The sequence below is a fragment of the Notechis scutatus genome, chromosome 2 (assembly GCF_049901735.1).
Source record: "Notechis scutatus isolate UNSWTSFEM ecotype Mainland chromosome 2, rNotScu1.2, whole genome shotgun sequence".
NCBI lineage: Eukaryota > Metazoa > Chordata > Lepidosauria > Squamata > Elapidae > Notechis > Notechis scutatus.
Window position 1 is genome coordinate 175,548,052 of NC_142010.1, and position 16,270 is coordinate 175,564,321.

At 38.7% G+C, this 16,270-nt stretch overlaps 1 protein-coding gene across 1 annotated transcript in view; it reads left to right on the forward strand.

The window, feature by feature from the left end:
* The window catches only part of DNAH6 (dynein axonemal heavy chain 6), a 181,866-nt gene that overhangs the window by 65,864 nt on the left and 99,732 nt on the right, over nt 1-16,270 (forward strand). The window contains exons 37-41 of the mRNA XM_087957457.1: nt 3,253-3,396; nt 4,876-5,097; nt 6,006-6,153; nt 13,218-13,375; nt 15,867-15,998. Of these exons, the coding sequence (XP_087813583.1) occupies nt 3,253-3,396; nt 4,876-5,097; nt 6,006-6,153; nt 13,218-13,375; nt 15,867-15,998 (804 nt within the window). The remainder of the gene's footprint in view (nt 1-3,252; nt 3,397-4,875; nt 5,098-6,005; nt 6,154-13,217; nt 13,376-15,866; nt 15,999-16,270) is intronic.

Genomic DNA, 16,270 nt, shown 5'->3' on the forward strand with positions numbered 1-16,270 from the left:
CTGTCATAGTCGGAGTGAAGTCCGCAATAATTTGCGGCTTCACTCCGAGCTCTCCTTGTGGGAGGGACCTAACTGGGACCGGAACCATCCTGGAGGGGTGGTGAAGAAAGTGGGATTGCCTGACAGGTTGAGGAGAGCCGCCTCTTTCCTCCCCGGCAAGAAAACCTCCGAAGATGAGCTGTAGCAGTAGCCAAAATGACTCCCATGAAGATGGGAGGCAGTCTGAAAACCCAAGACTTTGCTGGAGCGAAGAAGCAGTGAATGGTGTGTGGACTGGGTGAAAATACTTCAAACTATAAAAGGTTACCCTGATAAAAGTAACAGGAAAAACATCTTACAAAGAAATGTATTGTCGGTGATTTTAAAGTTAGAAAAAAAATTGGGAAAAGTAAAGAATTTAATTTTTAAAACTTAAACGGAAGGAAAAAAATCCAAAGAGAAAACTTTTACAAAAAAGAGCATAAAATTGGAATTGGTGATTGTACAGGATTTGGTGTTGGATAGGCATTATTTAAAATGCTAAAATTGACTGTGGAAAAAAAATAGCATTTGAAAAAGTTGGCATATTTGATGAAAGTTTAAAGAAATGGAAAAAAAAGGTGGAAAGTTAAAACTGGAATAAGAGTGCCATCTGCTGTTAAAAAAAACCTGTAGATCCCTTAAACTTTATGACCTATTTAAAGTGTGAATTTAAAAGAAAATAAAAGGAACTGTATTACAACAAGACCTCAGAAAATTGGAACATTAACATTAAAACGGTGGTAGAATATATGAAGATACTATCCCTGAATTTTTGAAAAGGAATAGACTGATTAAACTTGGGAAATAAAGACTTAAGGCGATTGGACTTGTAGATCGAAGAAAAACACTGGTTTAAATAAAGACTGTGGGACAATTGGATACTTGGACACGCACAAAAAATAAGCAAAATAAAAATGAGCGAAATATGCAAAGAAATAGTGGAACTTCAAACTATAAAAGAAATGATAAACAGAAGCTTGGACTTACGGAATAAAATACAGAGCATGAAAGAAGATACAAAATTAGATAGATAGCTATAGAGATAAATTCTGAATGTAACAATTTGAAGGCATGTATGTACATGCTTACCTTCATGAAAATGCATTCACTTGTGGTGGAATGACTTGTAGTAGAATGGTATTGATAATGCTAGATAACGTACTAGGAAACACAAAATGCAGAAATATATACCCTTTCAGTATGTTCTTTTTTGATACTTGTTAAATGAGAAGTGTATGGGACATTAAGCAATGATCCCATCTGACCACAGCATTCAATGTCCTGCTAGCTTTCCCATTGACTTTGCTTGTGGGAAGTTGGCAGCGAACATTGGAGATTGTGACCATGTGGTTATAGCTCATTGCAATTTCTTAATTAGGATCCGGATCCCAAATGATCACGTTACTGCAGCAACAGCCAAAACTCCAAAGATCTGTTATAATTACCACACATTCAGCACAAGTTTGAACAGTCAATGAGTGAATGGTAATTAAATGAAGACCACCTGTATCCCAAGCAAGAGATTGCAAATGTGCACTGACATTATTGTTCTAGGAGAAACTTACTGGAAACCTGTGAATATATAGATTGATGAATTATCAGAACTCATTTTTCCTTAAAATTTCTCAGTTCATCTCATTTTAATTGAATTTTCATGTCAACTCTTCAGACTATGTTTGCCTGACACATACCCCTAGTTTATGTTTAAGTTATAACTATTGATTTATAACTAAATAACTTATAACTATTGATTCTACCCAGTGGTGGGTTTCAAAGAGGTTTACCACCAGTTCAGTGGGCGTGGCTTGGTGGGCGTGTTTTGCATGTACACACACTGCGCATGCTCAGAGGCTTTCCTACTCACCTCCTGCAATCCCTGTAGCTTCAACAGCTGATGCGCGGCAATTGCTATGCCGCGCAAAGCAGCTGCGCTTCAAAAGCAGGGAATAAAGGTGAGTATGGGAGCCCGGTCTGGCGGGTGGGCCCAACAGCAGCTCGTCAGAGAGAACTGGTTCGGTCTCAGCCAATCTTCGGCGCTACCAGTATGCCAGAACCGGGCCAAACCAATAGAATAGAACCACTGATTCTACCCTTTTTGACACCACTCTCAAATGCCTTTTGTGGGTTGTTTTCAGTTTATAGTGTGCACTCTTTTCAAGCGTCTCTACAGTGTTCTAAAACAACACATTATTAGAGAAACAAATCTAAAATTGGGTTGTTTAAGTGTATTTCTTCTGTTATCAATGAATGGAAACGAAAGCTGTCAACCTTTCTTTAGCTCAGGATTATAGCTCCTATTTCTATTCTGTACTTGAGTCACAAACTGGTAATATTATGATTAAGTTGGATTGGTTTGGGAGAGAGGGGGTTAACGAGTGAAATTGATTAGGTAGGTTAGCTTAAGGCATCCCATTTATTTCTCAACTACCTTAAAATGGGAAAAATTAGGCCAATATTTAGGTATACAAGTAATCTTTGGTTAAAGACTACCCTGTTTGATGATCATTCACTTATAACAGCATCTCTGTGGTCACATGATTACCTTTCCACTCTTCACAGCTCACTTCTGACATGATAAGGATAAGCCAAGGGGGAAACCAGCAGGAAGTCGCAAGTCTTTGTCATATGACTTTTGCTTATCCATTTGTGTGATTCTCTTAACAACTGAACTGATATTGTCAGTCAGGCATGGACACATTATGTGTCACTTAACAACTATATTGCTAGTCCCAATAGCGGTAGTGAAGCGAGGACTACTTATATTTTGAATTATTATTTATGGAGTGTTATTAATCCTTTTAGCACCAATTTTGTCCCTTGAAGCCTCCAGAACTGAGGAGATCTGCAGAGGCTTGAAGCTGTATTAGTCCAGGCTAAACTCAAAACTCCAATGGCAGCATTTGGGAATAAAATATCAAAAGTTACATGATCATGCTTTCCGAATTGTTCAGGATGAGTGTATTGTACAAATGCATTATGTTTCTTCGATTATGAATATTAGTTATTTGTGAATTTATGTATTAAAATTCTAATATATTTGTTCATTCTGGCATAACAAATATTCTAAAATATGAATACATATTCCTTAAAGTAGTCTGCTATTTCCAGGGAAAGATACATTTAAATTTGCAAAATTCATATTCCTCAAGGATATTTTTCTTACATTTTTTAAAATCAAAATCACCTTTCTAGATACCTAACCCTAATCATCTTTTCCTATTTATACAACAGGAACAATCACGGTTAAATTCTCTTGTGTGCCAGACCTTTGTCTTCTGTTATTTGTGGTCTGTGGGTGGAAATGTAATGGAGAACTGTTGGGATGCTTTTGATACATTTGTAAGACAGCAATTTGAGGATAACCCTGATGCCAAGGTATGAAATATATTGTGGGAAGAATTTATTGCCATTTGTGGTAATGTTCTTCATTATCATATTGCAATAAAACAAGAGTCATTTTTCCTTTTATCTCAGCCTATAAAAAAGATATTCACAAGTGTTTCTAGATTCAGATACACCCCAAACAAACATCCCTTTAAAATAATGTTAGGCTAGGAATATGCAAAATTCACAGATTTGGGAAGAGAATATTTGGGAAGAGAACATTCTGGAATTCAGGAAAGTTCTCTTTCTCTGTAGATCTTGCTAAACTGCCTCTTGAACTGGAGATGATCCAGCAGTTTCTGGAATTAAATTCCCTGCACTAGAAGTGTTTGACATGTTCTGGACCAGTTTCCTAATCCGTTTCAGGGCTGGATCAGCCTGGTTCACCTTGAATTGCTTCTATTTTGAAAGATGGGGATCGCCTCTGGAATGACATTTTCAAGGAGTGTTTTGGCATGGCTTGGAAGGAAATGGAATGTTCCATCCCAAAATGATAGGAATGCACATCACTATTTGGCTATATAATAGTTGGTACAGGCATCTCTCTTCCCCTTTGGTTTCTGGACCCAATTCTCTAGGGCTATTATAATTTAGACAATAAGAGATTTCAGATCTTTCAAACTGGGGCGTTCCTCATAAGGAGGTCTCCAAGCATATCTGTGGCTCAGAATCCTAGATCAGCTACTTTTAAAACAATGTTGAGTAGACTAAACCTTTGTTTAAAAATAGGCTAAACGCAGCAGACAGGAATGGTGTGGAGGTTGTTCCATAATGCTGCAGCAGCAGAGAGAAGTGGCTGGTTCTCTCTCCTGGTTTCTTTTCTGAAAACTTCCCCCACCTCTACCCAATCTGTGCCTGTCAGCTCTTTTTCAGGTTTGCTGACAGGTGCTGATGTTAAAGAGTCAGCTTCCCCATTTCCTGCCACCTCTACCAGCATTTGCTGCTGATTTCTGGGGGTGGTGGGGAGAGAAGAGGAAAACAAGGTGATTTGCCCTTCAGGTCTCACAATAAATAAAGATACAGCACTTATAGCATCAATGATATAATTTTCTATAGTCTGAAAGACTGATAGACAGCATTCTTGGCTCTTAGTCTCTGTAAGATATATTATTATTGGTATAAAGCCTAAGTAAACTTCATGTACAACAACTGGCAAACATGTGAAATAAATAAAGTTTTCCTTGATTATTCGCTGATTCAGGATGCATAGTTGTAATGCCTGCTTTAGATATTTTTTAATGGTAAATTCTGAGGATACTGAACAAAATTCTGCATTCATTATTGTAGAGAAAAACCCAAGAATGTATTACAGTAGTAGTTTCTGCTCATTTAAGGATCAAAGAATCTGAGCAATTTATGCTTCGAACCCCTATATCTGTTATTAATAGAAGGTTTCCCATTTTCCTGCATATTCCATTCTTTTACTCTTAGTCCTTGGTAGAACATTAACACAACTGTTTCACCTTCTAGCTCCCAACTTCAGGTGATTTGTGGAGTGTTTACATTGATTATGATACAAGGCGCTTGGATCCTTGGGAGCGAATTATACCAACCTTTAAATACAAAAGGACAGTTCCATTTTTCGAAATGCTTGTTCCTACCACTGACACTGTACGCTATGGCTTTCTAATGGAAAAATTGCTAGCTGTCAAACATTCCGTGCTCTTCACAGGAATTACTGGAGTTGGCAAGGTAAGAAGTATTTGATTACACAGTGAAATCATTTGGTTTTGAAAAAAAGTAGCAGACTTAAGTGGACTTATTAAAGATATTTAAAGGATTGTTCATTAAGGCATTCTTGACTAAGGCCCAATCTAATTATGACTCCCACCATATAGTTGGGTGTTGTGTAATTGTTCTTTATTTAAAAATAACAGCACAAGGGCTGTGAGGCAGATGAGGCATCATCTGTAGAGAAGAAGACTTGAACATTTTTTTCCTACTGGTAGGCCTAATCACCATTCTTCAATTTGAATGCCATGTATACCCTGTTCCCAGTTCTAATCAAGACAGTAGTCTTTCATACTACAGTCCCAATCTGACTCAACCCTTTTCTTCCCATCCTTGCAATTAGCCATTCTGTTGCAACACAAGCCACACACAGACACACACACACTCCTTTTGGATGTGGGCCATGACTTTGCACAAACATCCCAAAGCTGCAGAATTTGCAGCAAATTAGCACAAAACTCAGTCTCTCTCTGCCTCTCTCTCTGCCTCTCTCTTTCTCTCTCCTCTCCCCCCCCCCCTCATAATTTCTGCATTTTGGGAAATTAATTCTCCATTACAACTATAGCTTCATTATAAAGGTTACACTATCTCCTGATCAGCCAAAAAGGAAGAAGGAAAACAAATGCATTATAAACATTTTGAAAGACTTGTGGAATCCCTTGTTTAGTGGGAATGGGAAAAGAGAGAAAAAAACATGCATATGAACATTTTTGTGGCCCATAGAAATGGAATGGAAGAAATGGAAGAAACATGATTGGGAAATGTAACAGTATTCTGTAGTCTGCTCCACGTGTAGCAATATAGTTAATATTGGAGGGAATTATGGTATCTATATGTCCTGTTATTTCTCTACCTTTTCTTTTACAAAGTCTGTAGTTGCAAAGTCACTGCTTAACAAAATACAAGATGAAGCCGGCTATGTTCCTGTTTACTTAAATTTCTCTGCTCAGACTTCTTCATCCAGGACACAAGAGATTATAGAATCAAAATTAGAAAAAAAAAGAAAGAACATTTTGGGTAAAGATAAGTAATTACATTCTTTTTTTGTACTAGATTATTTTGTTTTTGTTTGGTTGCTTCTCTTTGTAGCACTTGATCACCTAACAGAATTTGAAGAAAATTATCTTTCTGATAGGGGCAATTCATTAATATTCTTTCTGCTTCAGATTTGAACACGAAAACAATATAGTTGTACCTTAAAGTAACAGCAAAAGGAAGAGTGACTTGAAATATGAATATAGGCTGCAGTATTGTATTGTATACTTCAACATTTCTCTCACAAGAGGGCACTATTGGCATTTGACAAATCTAATATATTCATCTTATGTTCTATCATGTTAACCTGAGTTTCCGTTTAATGCAGTTTTTTCAGTCAGCCTCTCTTTTCCTTTTGTCATGCAGGAATTCCCAGCTGCTGAGGTTTATCAAATATGTTTCCCTTCCCTGTTTTTAAATTAATGTTAAAATTATACCAAAGTGCAATTTCTGTTACTTGAGGCTAAATACAAACACAACTGCATATAATGTTCAGGGTGCTCTGGCTACATGTTGCTCATACCTGAATAATATTAATATTTGTGGGAAGTAGATAACCAGCCCCTCCATATTTTAAATGTTGGGACACAGCCATGATTGAAAACTCAGATTCTAATGAATAGTTAAGCTTTTTGCAGAAATAACAGAATAACATTTGGAAGGGATCTTGGAGGTCTTCTAGTCCAACATCCTGCTCAAGAAGGAAACCCTATACCATTTTAGAGAAATAATTGTCCAATTCTTCTTTTAAATCTCCAGTGTTGGAGCACCGCCCAACTTCTGGAGGCAAACTGTTCCACTGACTAGTTGTTCTAACTGTCAGGAAATTTCTCCATAGTTCTAGTTTGGTTCTCTCCTTGATTAGTTTCCATCCATTGTGTCTTGCCCAGCTTTCAGGTGCTTTGGAGAATAGGCTGACTTCCTCTTCTTTGTGGCAACCCCTTAGATATTGGAACATTGCTATCATGTCACCCTAGTCCTGTGATGGCAAACCTATGGCACGTGTGCCAGAAGTGGCACGCAGAGCCACCTCACCGAGCATGCCATCCATCACCTGTTCTTTTTCCGGGTTCCAGTGCATGCATGCACGCCAACCAGCTGGTCTTCACATATGTGGGAGTACTATAAACTGGAAGAGCGCATGCCAGGAAATGTACGCATGCCCTGGCGCATGCCAGGAAGTGCACGCCGGTCAGCTGGTCTTCTGATTTCTGGTGCACATGCACACACAAGAGACCCGCTGGCTAGTGCACATGTACGCGCTGGAAAACAGAAGCTCAGCATCCCGGTGCGTACATGCACTGTGGGGAGCTGCTCTTCTGGTTTTTAGTGTTCCCCTGTGTGCGTGCGCACACTCCCATTTTGGCACTTGGTGCCGGAAAGTTTCGCCTACACTGCCCTAGTCCTTCTTGTCTGTTCTCTGTATGAATCTTGTCAAAATGTGTGTTCAGGAGAAAAAGTATTTTGCCTTCTAATCTAAACGTGGTTTGGCCAGATTTTGTTCTTGTTTTACCAATCTATTATTAAAGAAAAGAGGATAGAATTATATGTTCCAAAGGTCCTTTTTTTTTTCCAAGAGACAACTGGACTTTCTGGTTTTTCTTTGAAGACGTTTCACTTCTCATCCTTCTTCAGCTTTGACTGGATGGTGAGGAATGGAAGGATTTATACTCCTTGCAGATAGCTGATCATTTGCATTCTTTTAGCAGGTCCTTAAGGTCACATAGGGGTTTATCTAGGTTATTATCTATGTGAACCTCCAGATGGCTTTAATGACTCACTAAAAGAATGCAAATGACCAGCGGTCTGCAAGGAGTATAAATCCTTCCATTCCCCACCATCCACTCAGAGCTGAAGAAGCTTCTTGGATGAGAAGTAAAACGTCCAGTTGCCTCTTGGGAGAAAAAAAAAAAGCACCTTTGGGACAACCATGACCTGGATGACTGAGACTCTCCATAGGCATAGAATTATGTGCCTTTCTTTCCCTTCAACAGAAATGGCAAAATAAACCATATTCACAAAATTCCTTTACAGATTGATCTACTTTGCCAGGACCCATGGGTTTAGCTCCCTAGAGCAGCTTTTCTCTAGATAAATCTGAACCTGCAATTTCTTCTATTCCAGGGGTGTCTAACTGGATTTCTTTGAGGGCCAGATCAGCATAGTAGTTCTCCTCCGTGGGCTGCCTGGGGGGGGTGGGTGGAGAGGGGGAGGGAGATGGGACTGATGTCTCCTGCCAGCCAAAACAGGGTTTAGGGGGGGCTCGTGTGGACCCCCTGCACCCCCATTTTCAGCTTGGATGGCTTCCTGCAGCATCTGTTTTGGGCTGAGTTTTCTGCAGGAGGCGGAAAACAGCCACACGCAGCCCCCCTGCGACCCATTTTAGCCAGCAAAGGCACTGCAGGCCAGTCCTTTGATATTTCCAGGCTGGCTCCGTGGGCCAGATCTAAGCTTGGCACCCCTGCTCTATTCGCTGCTGGGAATTCTGGGATTTGCAGCACCGAAAAATCTGATGATCTCCAACTTGGAGAAGCCTGCCTTAGATGCAAGTAAATATACTACCTTATAGTATATAGTTACTTTATAGGTAATGCTAAAGGCAGTTTAGGTAAAAAAAAATGCTGTGCAGAGCTTTCTTCAGCTCTCATGATCATGGGCTATCACTCATCTTCTGTTGCCTTCACCCCATCAAAATTTCCAAGGCTCTCTTTTGTTCTCTACTTTTAACAACATATTGCTAGAAGAGAACATAAAGCTGATTTACTGCATCTGTTAGGCTATTTATTTTATATATTATTTATGTTTGCCTGCCTCCTTGCTCTAACATGCCTGATTTTAGCTTTAAACTTACTAGTGGGCTTTATCATAGTTCTCTGCAATATTCATCAGAAAATGGTGATATAAATAGATAAAAGAAATCTATTACTGCTAGTCCTATCAAAGCGTGGATACAGAACATCTGACAACTTTTTTTTTTAGATTTAAATTAACAATTAATTCAACTAATTGTTATACACTGCCCAGAATCCTTCTCTGGGGGAGACAGCTAGTTTAGAACTATAAAAAATAAGTAAATAAATAAGTAAATAAATAATCTTACAGTTGTTCTGAAAAATGGTACATTAGCATTTTTCATTTTAGTGCAAATTCACAGTACCTGCTTGGATTCTATAAAATATATCAATTTCCATACTGCTCAACAGAGGATAGCATGTGCCATTTGTATGCACTGTGATTATCTTTTAATATCTGCCAGATATCTTATTACTGTGATGTAATACCACACTATAAAGCGGTCTATAAATCTAACTGCTATTGCTATTGCTAATATACTATAAAAATAACTAATTTACACAAAATGTGTTATTACAGCATTATATAAAGTTGGTGTAAGTAAGGCATCAGGCTAGAAATAGGGACTTCTGCCTTAGACATAAAGACAGCTTAGGTGACCTTGGGCCAACCATGATCTTTCTGCCTAAGGAAGAAAGCAATGGCAACCCACTTCTGAAATCTTGTCAAGAAAACTGTAGGAACTCACCAGGAGTCAACACTCATTCAAAGCTGCGTGCGCATACAAAAGCAGACTTCCCCAATAGGTTGCCTTTCATGTATTTCTATTATATACAATCCCTAACCAGCATGGTCAACATTTAGGGACTGGGGAAATCAAAAACAGATACTGTACATCTGAACTATTTAATTTGAGAAGACTGAAACAGAGAGAGGGAGGGGGAGGGAGGGAGGGAGACAGCTTGGAGGACCCAGTCTAATACTGGTACCTATGAACTATTGACCAAAGGAGAAAATTGTAGATGGAGAGTTAGGGATTTACTCTCTGTGCCCTCTTTGTTCATCACTCTATTGCTTTTTATCTGAAAGACAGCTAATCTGACATCCCTTCAGTTTTGACTTTTGTACATATGCTCTGACTCTTTTCCTGCTACAATGTAGTTATCCAAGGGCCAGGCTTTGATTAGCCCTATAATGTATTTCCTATAAATACATTATCCATTATAAATACAATCCTCATTTCTGATGCATCTATCAATCTTGTGTCACTAATAATTGCTCAGATTAAATTCCAACTCTCAGAAATGATTGTATAGACACACACCTGTAGAACATTCCAGTCTCCAATAAAAAATTCCAAAGGTTTGTGATTGCCCTCCTTCTCAGCATTTTCACTCGTTATTTGATTATGTCTCAGTGATTTTAGGCAACTGCTTTTTAATTTTAAAAAGTAATTGCTGTATTTTCTTTATTTCACCTTCAACTTTATTTTATTATTGTAAAGATGGTATGGACGGGTGGGGGGGGGGGAGCAGAAATTCATATTAGAAGACCAACTCTGCCCTGAATGGCGCCTTATCATTTTTTTTCCCTTTAGGAAAGCTGTATGCCTTACTTCAATATTTGCTGGAAGATCAGTTAGTTGTCAGATGTAGTCTCTAGGTGACTAGTCAGCAAGCCCACTCTGTCAAATACATAGTGGTTGATGGTGTTAAAGTCTTGTTTGACAAACTGAATTCTTCTGATATCCATTACTTTAATGCTTGGGTTTATTGAGGAATATGTACAATAAGGCAAAAACACTTCTCATTTGTTGACAGTAGCCTTTTAGAGAATGAGGTGGCTGGATGGAGTCACTGAAGCAGTCGGTGTGAGCTTAAATGGACTCCGGGGAATGGTAGAGGACAGGAAGAGCTGGAGGAACATTGTCCATGGGGTCACGATGGGTCGGACACGACTTCACGACTAACAACAACAGCCTTTTAGATGCCATTTATTGAGGATAAAATTGTGTTCGTTTGGAAGTAGTATGCCTGATTTAATTGTTTCCCCCTGCGATTTGTTTGCTTTCTGATGATTCTGATCCCTTCGGTGTGATCTCTTCAGGTTCTCTTGTTGTCCAGTCAACCTCTTCAATTTTTCCTACTAAGGAAGCCTTATTAAGGATGTGATAAGCTTTCTTTGCAACTGCTTCTTCTGCAGAAGGGATGTTAAAACATTGCCATACGTCTTCATCCTGTTTGGCAATTGTCTCACTTCAGAGAGGCCTCAGCAGGTTTTCACTACAGACAACTGTTTAGTAACCATTATATCACCCATGAATATAATACTGATGATCATTACCCCAAATTGGTTTTTGTGGACTGTTCCCTTTCTGCCTCTGATAAAGCTTTCTTTTTTCTGATTCAAAAATGCAGAATTAGTGACAGCTTATGTCCGTTTTTACTTAGAACTGATTATCTGATCTTGCTCAGTCTATTGCATATAGTCTTTTACATAGATATTTGCTCTAAGATAGCCATTTTACCTTTGTTAAAAAAAACATTAAATATCTCTACAACTACAAATCAGATATTCTTGTATTTTCTGAGTAAATGTTTTGAACTGTTAGTAAATTATATATCTCTGAGAACTTCCTCTCTGTTTGTGTGCAGTTTATGCGATGAAATGTAGTGAGGAGATGAATCCCCGTGTGGGAGGGGGTGCATTCCAGAAGAGTAAGAGGCAACTTAGCCTAGATATTATACATGAGAGAAAGAGGACAAAGACACATCCTCCCTAATAGTTCTCAGAGTATATTGTAAATGCAGATAGTAGAGTTCTCAGTCCGGCAAGGTTTTGTCTGTAGGTGTGAAACAGTAAAGAACTCAGCTTGGAAGAATTGCCAGGTGTCCTTTTTTATTTTGGGCCCGACAGTTTATCAGTTGTCCTCTTGGTATTGCAAGAGCAGTTCTCAACGTACGACCACAATTGAGGCCAAAACTCATGTTGCTAAGCAAGAAATTTGTTTAGTGAGCTTTGCCCCATTTTACAACTTTTCTCGCCACATTTGTTAAGTGAATCACTTCAGTTCTTAAATTAGTAATACGGTTGTTAAATGAATCTGGCTTCTCCATTGACTTTGCTTGTCAGAAGGTCGCAGAAGGTGATCACGTGACCCCAGGACACTGCAACCGTCATTAATGTGAGTTGGTTGTCAAGTAGCCAAATCTAAACCATGTGACCATGGGGATACTACAATGGTCATGTGAAAAATGGTCATAGGTCATTTTTTTTCAGTGCCGCTGTAACTTTGAACAGTCACTAAATGAACTGTCATAAGTCGAGGACTCTCTGTACAGTAATATGGAAATCATTCAAACCTCGCCCACAATTTTAATTAATAAAATTCTCAATTCATTTAGAGATTAAATCAGAGCATAGAAGAAGTCAACTGGCAGCCTTTAATATAGATCCATCCTTCCTGGTTTTTTCCCAAGATAAAAAAATAGGGCTGTGTCCAAGTATTTGTTTCTTAAAGAAGTGTCCTGTTTTCATGTTAGGGCAGTATTCTGTCTACTTTCTTTTGTTTGCCAAGCCCGGCTTTCATAACAAGTAATTACATTTTTTAATCTGTTATGCGTAGACTTATCAGCTTCCCTCCTTAGTGTTTTTGGGTAGCAAATACTTAACACACATGCCAACCTGCCTTCTTCTCCATGCTTATTCCTCTGAGTCAAGCAAGCTTCTGCTATATTGATTTCCCAGGGGAGCTGCATTGCCTGACATTTGTCAAACAGCTAACTATCCTGCAGATTAGAAACCAGAGCATAGACAGATGTTGGTTTCAAATGGGCAGTCTTCAATAACCAATCTGCCCTTCCATCAGCAAGTATAAATATGTGGTACATGGGAGAAAGAGACTGGCTATCTTCAAGTGTGGCTCTTCAAAATGATGATGTATGCTTTCACACAATCTACCCGCCATCCTTTTTTCAGGCATATTTCTTTTCAGCCTACTATGAGAAGCATTTTCTGTCTGTTTAAGCTCAAGGACCTCAATGGAGCTTCACGGAATTTGTGGTAGGCTTATTCCTGTGGAAAGCTTTGCTTTAGGATTTTTCAACATTTCCCGAGTGTAAATGAACATTTGAAGAATCAGAATTGTAAAGTTAGCAGAATTATTGCACACTGAAATACTAAATATTTGGGGTAGGTATGTATTTTATGGCAAGGCTTACCATCAGTGGTTTCTTTCCTCATGTATTGTTCAGGAGCACCAGGGAAAAAAAGAGTGGTCATTTTTGTGGATGATTTAAACATGCCGAAACTGGATCGTTATGGCTCACAGCCCCCTATTGAACTACTTAGACAGTACCAAGACTTTGGAGGATTCTATGACCGAGATAAGCTGTTTTGGAAGGAAATCCATGTAAGTCTATTTTCAGTGCCTTTGATTGTTCTAATTCCATTTTTCATTAGAGACATGCTATAAATAGTGCTAATTACTGCTCTCCTTCCCAAAGGCTGGATTCTGATGCATGTAGAGTTTTGAGGCTTGTTGTTTCTGTGAGACATTCTTCACTCCAGTTCATACAGGCAATGAACGCTATGGCATATAATGGAGGCTTTGCCCTGTAGAACGAGCTGTTAATTTATTACTGTTCTCTGTGTATATCTATGCCATATTTTTGTGTCACAGATTTAACAAAAAGAGTCATTGCATTTGGAAGATTTCCCAACTGTTGTTGTTCTAGTTGTTATTTAAATCTGTATACAGCCCAACTCCCAATGACTTTAGGCAATTGTAGCAGCAGGAGAAAGAAGGTAAATTTGGAGAGAAGCTATGTTCACAACAGAAAATATGAACATTCCCTCTGCAAGTTGCTGAAGGCATGTGTATTACTTCCACATCCTATTCCTCCATCTGGAAGCTCAAATATTGCTTCATCCGATATTTTCTTTTCAGTGTATGTTTGGTCCAGGCAGATATTATGCCTTAACAATCTGCCAACACTCACTGACAAAATGGTTGCTTTTGAGAGGTGCATTCTTTAGCAATGTTTGGTCTAAAATGAAAATCAAAAAGGATATGTTAAATCTCTATAAGACCTGGGGCTCCTATTTTTGATGTGATATTCTTCAATTTATGCTCTAAAATAGACTGAAAATATTCAGTGTTGGCTACCCAGTGACCTCCATTACTAGCATGCACCTCCTAGCCTTAAGACAAAATATCAGATTGGATCAGATATAACTATCGGGGGAACCATCAGGAGAAATGGAGGCAGGAATGATATATCATGTCCTTTTTTCAGGAAAAGCAACCATGTGTTATAAACTATTCTGTTTCAGAGAGAAAGCTCTTAATGGTATTATCTCCTGGGCGCTTCTGTGTCCTGGCATGTCTGGGCTGCCTCAAGGCCTAAAAGCTATTTAGGTCACCACAGGTGCCCAGTGCTCCCCAATCCTTTACCTCATTACCATGTGAATGATTAGGCTGGAAGGGAGAATGGGTGAAGGTGACTTCCCTCCTGTGCCCTTTTCTTCAGAGTGATTGGATTTCCAGACCCGTATCAGAGGGCACATGACAATTACAACTGAAAGAAGCACGATGAAGTAGCGTAGGAGCTCGACCTTTGCATGCTCTCTTCTCCCAGTCGATCATATCCTTGGCAAGCTGCCAGATAAAATGGGGAGCTTACCAGGAACGCAGCTGTACCTTGGCAGAAGTGGACTAAGATGTGGCCAGTGACATAGTGCATAGAATTCTGCAAACTATTCAGAAGAAGTGCTTTTTGCAAGGCAGATCGGCACAAATTAAGTGTCTGTCTCTCTTTAAAGTGTTAATGCAAACTGCATCCTTTGCAAGGCTACACAGTTGGGTTAAAGGTTGGGTTTGGTTTTCTGCATGTATATTGTTCTGTCCTCATTACACGTTACTCTGTTTGCAGCTTGATGTGCAGCTAAATCCACCTATCCTCCAATAAATCAGACTGTGTGCATAGATCTGGATGCTTTATTAAAGGAACAGGATGGTTGAAACTGGGATAAAAATAAATAGATAAATAAACAGATAAATAAATAAATTTCTTCATGGTGCTTCTGTTTCTTTCTGAATGTTAAAGGAAATGGAGTCTGGCTTTCCAGGATGCACTTGTTTTGAGAATGAGGGTTCATGGATAGATGACTCTTAAAGGGGAGAGTCAGCTTCCAAACAATACAGATTGGTATTTGGCCCCGGCCACTAGATGGGGCTAGAGAACAACAACACTATATATACAAATTATATGCTGGGACATGACATATATTCCAACCTAATGTTTCTGCTAGGACTATTAGTAAAACTAAGTGCCTATGCACACATGCACAGAGGGCCAGAAATAGCCTTTGAAGGAGATGTGAGAGAGGAGCTATTTTAACACATTAAAGAGATGTTCCATTACTAACAGTACATTTTGTAAAGCACCTGTTTTGAATACTCTGCATGACACTATGTATTTTTTTCCTAATTTATTAATGTCTGGTCACAGTCAGTAGTTGTGCTCTGACGAAGGTAAAATCTGCTGATTTTTTCCTGAAATTTAAACACCAGAAGAAACAATCCACTTGAGGACAGCAGTTTTCTAATCAAATTACTCTTATACTTGGCTAGGTCAATATTTGTCAAGTTCCTTGTGTTATGCCATCTGGATTCTTTTATATTCAAAACTGTAGAAGAACACAGAATTGTATAAACTCGAGCTAAACCTTTATGCTCACAGTACAGGTATTTTGATACCAAATTAAAAATTGAAGTAAGAATAGAATATCAAGTATATTGAGTGATGGTTTACGTATAAATATATTCTTTGAAACAGGGATCTTTAGAAGTAATAGCGCCACAGATTATTAACTTCTCACACAAATCATCATGTCCCCAGGACGTAACTATTTGTTCAGCTTGTGCACCTCCTGGTGGTGGACGTAATCCAGTTACCGCACGTTTCATAAGACATTTTGCTATGCTGTGCCTTCCAACGCCCTCTGAACATAGTCTTAAACAAATTTTTCAGGTGAGTACCGCCATCTATGTACATAAAAGAAACAAAGTATGCACTCTTTGGGCTTTCTGCCATAGCATATTGTTGTGTAGTGCAAGATCCAGATAGACAGCTGGGCTAAAGCTACTGGTAATTTCATTTAGATCAGAATGTAAAATAGCAAATGTACCTCTATAAATAAACAACCAGACCCAGGTTTCTGCTTTTGGCTTTATTGTTTTAATTGCTTTTCTGGTTTTTAGTATTGTATCGATCTGCTGAGAGTTTCATTCTTAAAATGAGTG